This window comes from Pungitius pungitius, chromosome 18 (assembly GCF_949316345.1).
Source record: "Pungitius pungitius chromosome 18, fPunPun2.1, whole genome shotgun sequence".
NCBI classification, from domain to species: Eukaryota; Metazoa; Chordata; class Actinopteri; order Perciformes; family Gasterosteidae; genus Pungitius; species Pungitius pungitius.
In genome coordinates this window covers 5068799-5078630 of record NC_084917.1, presented here as the reverse complement: position 1 = coordinate 5078630, position 9832 = coordinate 5068799, and the positions used below count along the sequence as shown (strand labels likewise).

Here is a 9832-nt window from a genome sequence, read left to right as displayed (position 1 = left end):
CAAGTTGATCGCGGGCTTTGGAATCACATCCCCTCTAATAGGAGTTTCCATCACAGTTTAACAAGTAACACAATGGTGTAAAGGGCATTTAAAGGTGAACACCACCCTTTTTCCATGATGACTATCATTGTTAACCTTTTTTTATTAACTATTATTCATCAGCTGTTTTCTTTATGACAACCTTCTTCATGCATTCACGTGGTATGTTTTTCTTTTCTGATAGTAGAACAATGAAATATTAAGGTTCTTTCAAAGGTGCTTTGGATAAGAAATGTTTCACTGAGACTCTGAGTGTAGATGGCAACATTATGAGCCGTGTAGTAACTGGCCGACTGCTGCTCTCTAGTGGTTGTAGTGTCACATTACAGCTTCTCAAAACCTCTCTAAATAATTTGGAAAACATTGAATTCATGTTTCATGAGTAGCTGATTTCAAGGACCAGGAACATACTGGAGTGTTAGATGAAATTTAAACTCCTGTTTATCCATTCCTGTTGCACGTTTAATGTCTGAGTATCAGTCAATCAGCAACATTTATTGCCAAAATATGTCAGACATACAAGGAATTTGACATGGCGGCTGGTGCATAACATCAGACAGTAAGACAATGGACAACAAGACAGATAAGACAACATAGTGCAAGAACAACATAGTGCAAGAGGAGTTTAAATAAAAAATTAAAGTTAAAAATAAAGTGCACCAGTGAACAGGTTGGTGGTGTTACGACCCCTCCCTTTCTGCTAACACCATGCCGCTAATTACTTCCAGGGGTTGGCAGTTAGGGAGGGTCGTTGGGGCAAGGTGCTCACACCTGATTAGGCCTCTACCACAGGTGATATAAGCCAGCCTGATCTCATTGTCTCTCTCTCACTCTCCCTCCCTCCTAGGCTCCACGCCGCTACAGGTTCTTGGTTCTTTTGGGCGTCTTCCTTTTACACTCAACTGCAGCACACACATCTCACTCACTCACTCATCCATACAGTACATTCACCACTGATACCACTACTCTCCACACCTCATGCTTGTTGTAAATATCATTGTGTCAGTTATAATAAAACATTTTCATTTAGCACTTTCAATCCTGACTTGTCTCCCCTCCTTGTCACATATGTTGAGCCAGTTTGTGACAGTGGAGCTGTGGGGGATGGAGTCAGGACATCAAATCTGCAGTAGAACTCGTTCAGCTCGTCTGCCAGACGGAGGTCATTCATGGAGTGGGGGGGGGGTTTAGGCTTGTAGTGTGAGGTGTTTAGAGCCTCTCCAAACCGAAGCAGAGTCACTTGCTGAGATCTGTGGGTGAAGTTTTTTTCTGAGATCCGCTGTAAATCGGGATTTGTCCTTGTTAAAACTCACCGTGGTATCATAGTAACCACTGCACCTGCAGTCACTAGCCCCAGCACCATAAGGGCACCTCGTGTCATTTCTGAACAGAATGTATTGTAGAAAAGTGGAAGATAATGTGTATTTGGCAGTTGCCAAGTAAAGTCCTATGGTAACCCAATAGTTTTACTTACTTTTTTTCTCAATATGCGCAAGAAAAGCTGCTATTGTGCCAATGAATGAAACTGTAACGGAACAATTATTATTAGATCTATTATTCCAATTTGATTATAAAAAGTCAAATAAAATAACTAATAGCGAGCCACCACCAGGTGTCCTGATCATGCTGACCAGAAACTTTGCACATGTACAGACGGTTCTCATGCACACAATAATTTAATGATTTAAAATATATTTGTATGTATGCAATCATGTACAGTTGACCTTGAGACTTCTCGCCACACATTATATTTTAAACTAAATCGCTGATCATGCAGTGACTCCCAGGAGTTCAAAAAGGAAAAACAGGTAATATTTTGAATGTGCAGAATTTTATGTCACATGTTCTCAACTGGTTGTTGTGTAAACATTTGTTTTCTGTGTGCAGTGAAAATATGACCTTACGTCAGACAACAAACTAAGTGGTATTTACTATATATTTGTTGGCTTTTTATTTTAGCTAAGCTAAAGAGATGATGTTTTCTACATGAAGTAGCCTGTTTCTTCAGAGCCAAATGAACATGACACACTGAGTAAACATTTTCAATGGTTCAACGATATGACATGATCAGGTAAGACCACTGCACCCATCCCTCTAACAGATGTAATGTATGTAACACTGTTTATATCCCCACCACATAGTAGACCACCAACAATACAAAAACTATGTTATTAGCATAAAATCAACTATATTTACACAAGTCTGATCAAACCCATCCGGCGTCTTCCTCCGTCACGTGGTCCCTTATCAGACCGCGGCACGTGATTGGCTCTCCCGTGTTCTCCCTCCTCCAATCACAAAGCCTCCCCGGCTCCGCCCGCCACATCACTGGCATGGCGGAGGAACCTGAGCAGGAATTCCGGGTATATCGCCGCCGATGACAGCGTCCCCCCCCCCCTTCTCCCCCCTCCTCCCCCCGATGGGATAACACCGACCATGACCCGCGCCTGGCGTTACCGATCCGTTGCTAAGCGACGAGCGGCGATCAACGAGACCAGCTGAGGAGGACACTCGTCGGTGTGAGACAAGCGGCGGAGGAAGCCCGGATGCTCCGAGTTGGACCGGTGCCCACTTTCTCCACTCGGAACATCTTGACTATCGAGGAGTTTTATACTGATAATACTAATTAGTAAAAAAAAAGAAGAAAAAGTGATGGATTGGTTCGGGTTGCTGGGCCTGGACGAGCTGTCCCACGGACTGGCGAACTTGTCCATGTTTCCGTACTTTGACGTGGCGCACTACGTCGTGTCCATCATGGCTCTGAGGGAGCAGCCAGGTAAGAGTGACACGCGCTGCTTCGTTCTGGTGGAAACCCACCTCTGGGTGTCCTGGTCAAAAAGCAGAATGCCACGTGACCTTTTGGGGGGTGTTGTGTTGCTGGTGAAAACAAGTGAAAACACACTTAAAAACAACAACGACATCTAATCGGTCTTATTTGTCTCGAGCCCTCCTTGCTTCTGTTGTGACCTTTCTTGAAATACGAGGACATTTTATTTCCATTCAAACGTGTAGTCTTTTGTTGTTAAAAGCTACATTAAAAAGCATATTTATTTGCGTATTGACATTGTTTCTATTATTTAGAAACTGTTAGGAGGGTAGGTTGGTGTAAATGATAAATAGCCCTAGTCCCAATGATTGCATGAAGTTCAGCAGCAGCTACATTTACTGCAAAACACCACATTTGATAGATACTCAAAGCAAAATGTGGCGGATATTGGGATTTATACACGCGAGTGAATAAATAATAAATGAGTTCAGCTTTGTGTTGTGCTGCTGAGCAACAGTTGATTGTATCAGCTGAGACCAAAGGCTGAGTTACGTCACAGAGATAATGGCCACAGGGACAGGTGGACTGTAACTGGTGTCCACTTTCCACACGCACAAAACCTAGCGGAGCACGCGCACACACACACACACGCGCTATTGTAGTCCCCCTGGTGTGATTCCACAGTCTATTTTGGAAGTTGCATCTGAGCCCCCGTGACCATTCGACCCCGAGTCCTCTGCTGCTTTCTGTCCGTGGGATGAAGAACAATACGCTCAACACTCGGGGAGCAAGTTGGAGCTCTTATTTTCCCCAAAAAGGAAAGGAACGCCACTGAACACCCCCCCCCCCCCCCCCCCCCCCCCCCCACCCCCCTTCCACACTTCTTACTCTCGTCGATATATTAACTCGTCTCCACCGGCCTGAGGGTTTAAAAAGCACTCTCCTGGTCTCCGTGTGTGTGTTTGCGAGACCGTCGAACGCAGTTTGCCGAGTTATTTTCAGCAGACGGGTGGATTGTAAAGGGCGCAGGAGGACAGTGGATCAGTGGGTCCCTGATCCAGGCCCAAAATAACCAGGGGATGATACTCGGAAAAAATGGATTTAAAACAACAGCGGTATGACATTCTGCTGCAAATTTGACTTGCAAATGTGTTTCCTTCGACGCAAACCAGAAAACCAGGATCTGGATCTGCTGAAGCTTTGTTCTGTAGCCCAGCAGCTCAGAGCAGTCCAAACTGTGGCATATTTCAGGGTGAAATGTAAGCAAAGCACCGCCTGGTGATTTAAATCTCATAGAGGCGGAGAAAGGGACTATTTACCGTCTGTCTAAACGTCCTCCTCTTCTAGCTGTGGCACCTAGAAACGTTCATTACATGAGGCTTCATGTGCAAGACAACCACTGCCCGGTTGGGTCATTGTTGCAAAAATCAAATTGCACACAAAAACCCCTGTAACATCTGTTAACACTGACACCTCGCTGTGCGCGTTATGCTGCAGTTGTCATTCGCTATGCTTCACCTGGTATAGTTTTACAGTTTTTAGGGGCCGATGGAGGATGAAGTGCTGACGTGAGGTCAGTGAGGATGAACTGTAAGAGGAGTGTGCACACAATAAAAACGCACTGTTTGCATGAACTTTGGAGATCTGAACACACATTTGCGAATTTCCCCAGCTGTGTAACTAATAAAGTAAATCAAATAATTATTCTCATTTGTTAACTGTGAAGTACATTTTCATATAATCTCCGAATGAAGGAATAGTGAGAACAAATAAACATTTGGTTATCTGCCTATTACGTAATGAAAAAGAAGCGCTCTTCATTTCATTTTTCTTCCTCATCAAATTAATCCACATACTTTAAACTATGCAGTTTGCTCAAATCTAAATAAAACAAAATGTGGATGAAGTTGTAACAAACAGCAGACTTACTCTGTGGCAACGTTCTACGTCTCGCTTAAATCACTCTAAGCCAAAAGATTATTTGAATAAAGCATGATTATTCCCCAAATCAGAGGACTTCACAGAATAATAACAGTTTCAAACTTATTTCATATTCACAAACGGAAAGCAATAAAAGGATCCCTTACTTCAAAAAAACGATTAGACAAGAGTGCTCTAGAAGATTGATGCAAATTTTTACAGCAGAACTTCCTATCTGAATACAAACGAGTTACTGCTTACACACTGCTGCAACAGAATTGACAAAATAACGACGCCATACACAATGGTGTGTCATTTATACGTGGCCTCGGAACTTCAGAAAAATGATTTTAAATGGTGTCCGTTTACATAAAAGTATTTTTTGTTGTATGGGCCCTTATAATATTCGAAAATAGTTTTTCCATTCTGTTTTAGCATCAGCGCCATTCAAAAATAGCTAAATATCACATCTAAAAACTAATAATAGTACACAACTTCATAAAAGTGCTGCATTGAACGGCTTCTCCATCACCCCCATATGTTCTTTGGGTGGGAGTCTGCAGAGGAGGCAGATGGTTACAGATCCTCCTGGTTCACCTGTGTGTCTCCACGAGTATAATCTGTCTGTAATCCTCAGATTACCAGCATGATCCTGTGTGGGGCCGCAGGCGGTTCAGGGCCGACCGAGGGAAGTGAAACCGTAACATCACAGTACGACCCTGGTGGGTTTCTGATCGTTTGGAAACCATCTCCCTGTAAAAGTTCCATCGGAGTCTCAACACCTGACCTTCCCTTTTTGAGTGAGAACATCAGCATCCACGTGCTATTTGAGTGGCATGGAGCTCATGCTCTTTTTGTAGTGAGCGTGTAAATGGTTTCAGTGAAAAAAGGGAGCACAGTGTGTTTGTTTGAGTAGGGCGGAAACACACAGGGAGCATTGATCCAACAAACCCCTCAGCTCTGCACTTTGAACCCTGCAGTCATGTGACTGTGCTTAACAAACTCTCCTCTAGCCAGTTAATATCGACACGGCTCCACGGGTTGGGAAACTCGTTACTTGTATCCACAGAGACATAAATCCCTCCACTATGATGCCAACTACATTCAATGCTTATTATGTTTAAACAACAACAGCGATTGAGATACATTGACCCTGCTGATGAGACTACTTCTTCTCTTGTGCAGGTGCCCTGGAGGTCTCCAGAGTCAGCCCCTTAGCCTGCTGGTTCAGCTCCATGCTCTTCTGTTTTGGCGGCGCCGTGCTGTCTGCCATCATGCTGGCCGAGCCCGCGGTCGCACCTTTGTCCAACAGCACCAGTGTTCTGCTCGCTTCGATCACCTGGTAAATGTTTTGAGACTGAAAAAATATAGACTATTGCAAAAGAGAAAATAGAGCGAAAGGCCCTATGGAACTAATTTCCTCGTAAAGGGAGCGGGACATGTTGAAAATATTGAATAAAACACAGAGATTGTTGTCAGGTTCCCACCTTGTGATAATGAAGCATAGGGCGCCCTCTGCTGGTGGCACATCGCATTACACCCCCCCTCACAAAACACACTGCTCCCTCTGCTGGTGAAGTCAGGTCCTTGACAGAGACTAGAAGATGATACTGTCAAAACGTCTAATGAACACAGTTGACACCCAGCAGTTGACACACACACGTAGCACGCACGTGTGTGTGTACTATTCATTCGAGCCGTGTGTGTTTCTACAGGTACCTCGTGTTCTATTGCCCCGTGGACCTGGTGTACTCTTGTGCTGCCCTGCTGCCTCTCAGGCTGGTGCTGTCCGGCATGAAGGAGGTGACCAGGACGTGGAAGGTGCTTGGCGGGGTCACCCAGGCACACAGCAAATACAAAGACAGTCTGCTGGTTATGATTGCCATCGGGTGGGCCAAAGGTCGGCAGCCGGTGCGGCCTGCAGAAGGATTTTAGTTTGGTTTTATTGCATCAACCAGATTTTTCCTTTTTTACCCCCATTAGGTGCCGGCGGTGGTCTGATAAGTAACTTTGAGCAGCTTGTCCGAGGTGTATGGAAACCAGAGACGAATGAGTTCCTTAAAATGTCCTAGTAAGTCTTGCGCATGACCCTCAAAAACTATATTTTCACTAAAATGTCAGAGTAATGTAAAATCAAGGTTAGGCAGCGTTATAATGTGACGTCATTCATTTGTGCATTCGACCATTTCAAGATGTGTCGATCGTATATATGATCTCGTAACCGCTCTCTCATCGCGTGTCTTTTTAAGCCCCACCAAGATCACCCTGATCGGAGCCGTGCTGTTCGCTCTGCAGCAGAGCCACTACCTGCCTGTCCAGACGCACCACCTGATGCTCGTCTACACCGTCTTCACCGTCGCCAACAAGGTCAGATGTGGAGCCCACACCCGAAAGAACCGAGAGAAAGAGAGAGAGAATAAATGTCCGTGGAAGTAGCGATACTGCTGCATTGCATTTGCTGGCCTGTGAAAAAACACATTTATTACTTGTATAGAACGTTTTGGTGACGCGTATCCCTCCAAAATCGGTGGCGTCCCGTCGTCTAAATGACCTTATTCCATCTGCCTTTTTTTTTTCTTTATTTTTTTTTAATCTTGAGCTGTGGTGACTCACATTAGCGCGGCGTTACCCGTAGCAATGGGGCTTTTGCATCATTTTCATCAGCTTGCATCACCTTCTCCTCTTTTGGGAAACTTGTGCTCCTCACTGAGGCGAAGATAAATCTGCCGTGGCTTCTTTCAACTCCTATTCTTTCAGCTCCGCGTCTCGTCCGTCAAACTAACGCAGAGACCTTTCATCAGATTCAAAGTATTCCGAATCTCCTATTTATTAGTTTGCCTTCCCAATGATGGGGATGTTATACCTTCACCCCCGTAATTACGTTTGTGAGAAAGTGACAAATTCCGTAGTAATTTCGTAATAAAGTGATGAGTTCATTTATTAAATTCTAAACCTAATTTGTACACCTTTCGTCTCCTTCTCTTCCAGGCGAGGATGATGCTGACGGGCTCCTCCGCCTCACCGTTTGCCGCCATCGAGTCGGCCGTCTACAAGGCCCTCTTCGCCGGCCACTCGCCTTACGCCGCCCTCGCCGCTGAGGTGAAAAAAGCGCGCATCGATCGCGGCGCCACCAACGGGACGAGCGCCACCAAAGCGGCGATTGGTGGGAACGGCGCGGCCGAGGGACCAAGCGGGTCCCTCAAAGCCAAAGAGGAGTCGGAGAAGAAGGTAAACTAGTCAGCCTCCGACCCCCCCACGGCGCCTCCACGCAGGGTTGCAAAGTCATTTCTGATTTCAGATCACGTCGTTACCTAAACGTTGCATGTTTTCGTCCCACACGAACAATATTTCTCTTTTATTTGGAATGCAATTTAGATCTGACTGCTGAAATCCTAGTTGACTCCAACCCGCCCTGCACCTTATTATGGGATAAATCACCCCGTCCTTAAACTACTGTGATATTTATGCTGTTGGAAGTGAACCTCACGAATCCTCTGGCTGATTAGACACTTGTAGTACAAATCTAAGCTTAGTTTGGAACATATATTTTTATTTGGTGAAAAGTGTTGATTGTGTTTTGGGAACAGTGCTGTGCACCTGCTGATTTATTGATATCTATCTTTCTTCTGCTTCATGTAAATGCTACATTTTCTATTCTGAAATGCTTGAAAACGTTTTGTTAAAGAGATTATATTCTATAAAACTCAGATATTCTATTCTTTTTATACTAAACAACTGCACTCGTCAATAAATATTTAAAAAATAGGAGACAATTTTTATTGTATTCTGTTTCCATGGTGAATGCTTTTGAACGGGTTTTATGAACTATGAAGTTGTTTTTGTGATTTCTGGTCCCTTTATCAAACACATTCATGCAGTTCAGTGACCATGGACCCAGCTCAATATATCACCTCACCACCGATCATTAGTCACATTTTACAATGTTCAAGTCCCTCATAGAAGGCTCCTACTTAGCACATCAGTCTACATCATATGAATGAATATATACATATATTTAGTTGCTGGTTAGCCGATAAGCGTCCAGAAGCAACCTCCACTATAGGCTGAAACATTGCATCATTGTAACATCACCTGATTGATACCTCAGCCTCTTTAAAAAAGCTGCTAGAGAGAGATCCCCCCCAAATCTCCCCCACCCCCCCCAATTCTCATCTCTCTAACCTCAGACCGCAGAAACACCCCCCTGTGAATACAAATTAAGAACAGATGGAGGTTGGGGGGGCGCTGAAGAGATAAGAGAAGACGATCAAAAGCGATATCGGCGGAGGTGACGTTCCCACCTTTCATGCGTCTCAAGTCCACAGATTTCAGATGTTCATGTCAGGAACAGGCTTCCATTGGAAAGCGTGTGTGTGTGTGTGTGTGTGTGTGTGTGTGTGTGCGTTGATCTCCCTGACTCCTACGGCAAGCTATGTGACCCGAAAAACTGTACGACTCATTAATAAGCCGCTGTTTTCCCATGATAAGAAGGCAGGTGACGCGACGACGGCTTTTTCTAATGAGGTCCAGACCCATGTGACCCCCGCCGCAATTACTCATTGAACTGAGCAGCCCCCCCCCAACCCACCGCGCTGACGTGCCCCGGCCTTCTCCGCCTGTGCTTCACCTGCTCGGACTGAGGCACATCTCCTCTGCCAGTTTCCTGTGCAAAGACACTCTGTGCACACACACACACACACACCTATAGACATGACCATGGCACACACACACACACACAAATACATCCTCAGACTGGCAGCTGGGAAAAATACTGGGAGGCCATCAGGGTCTCGGACCCTGATAGTTTGACTCTGTTTTGTTGTAGCTTCTTAATTTGCTTCTCATCATTCATTTGACTTAAAGGATGATTCTAGAGATATGAAACAAATCTTGCGAAAAGAGCAAAACCACCGTGGCAGAAAAATAGTCCCCCCTGTAGATGTACTTTTTTCATGTGTTCAGTAACATTTTGCAGCGTTACTTCAATTGAATACCTACTCCAAGAAAAGCCAAATGAGCAGATTTCTTTATTTACAACATTAGAACGAACCTCAATATGGATATAGAATCATACCACAGACTATTCTTTTCAAGGAATGCCAGCCT

At 44.7% G+C, this 9832-nt stretch overlaps 1 protein-coding gene across 1 annotated transcript; it reads left to right on the top strand.

The window, feature by feature from the left end:
- The first annotated feature begins 2447 nt into the window (after positions 1-2447).
- Positions 2448-8532, top strand: tmem38b (transmembrane protein 38B). Its single transcript, XM_037485377.2, has 6 exons — positions 2448-2815; positions 5912-6068; positions 6442-6626; positions 6710-6797; positions 6976-7093; positions 7715-8532. Exons 1-6 carry the CDS (start codon positions 2692-2694, stop codon positions 7961-7963), a joined length of 921 nt encoding a protein of 306 aa, XP_037341274.2. The 5' UTR covers positions 2448-2691; the 3' UTR covers positions 7964-8532.
- The last annotated feature ends 1300 nt before the right edge of the window (positions 8533-9832 follow it).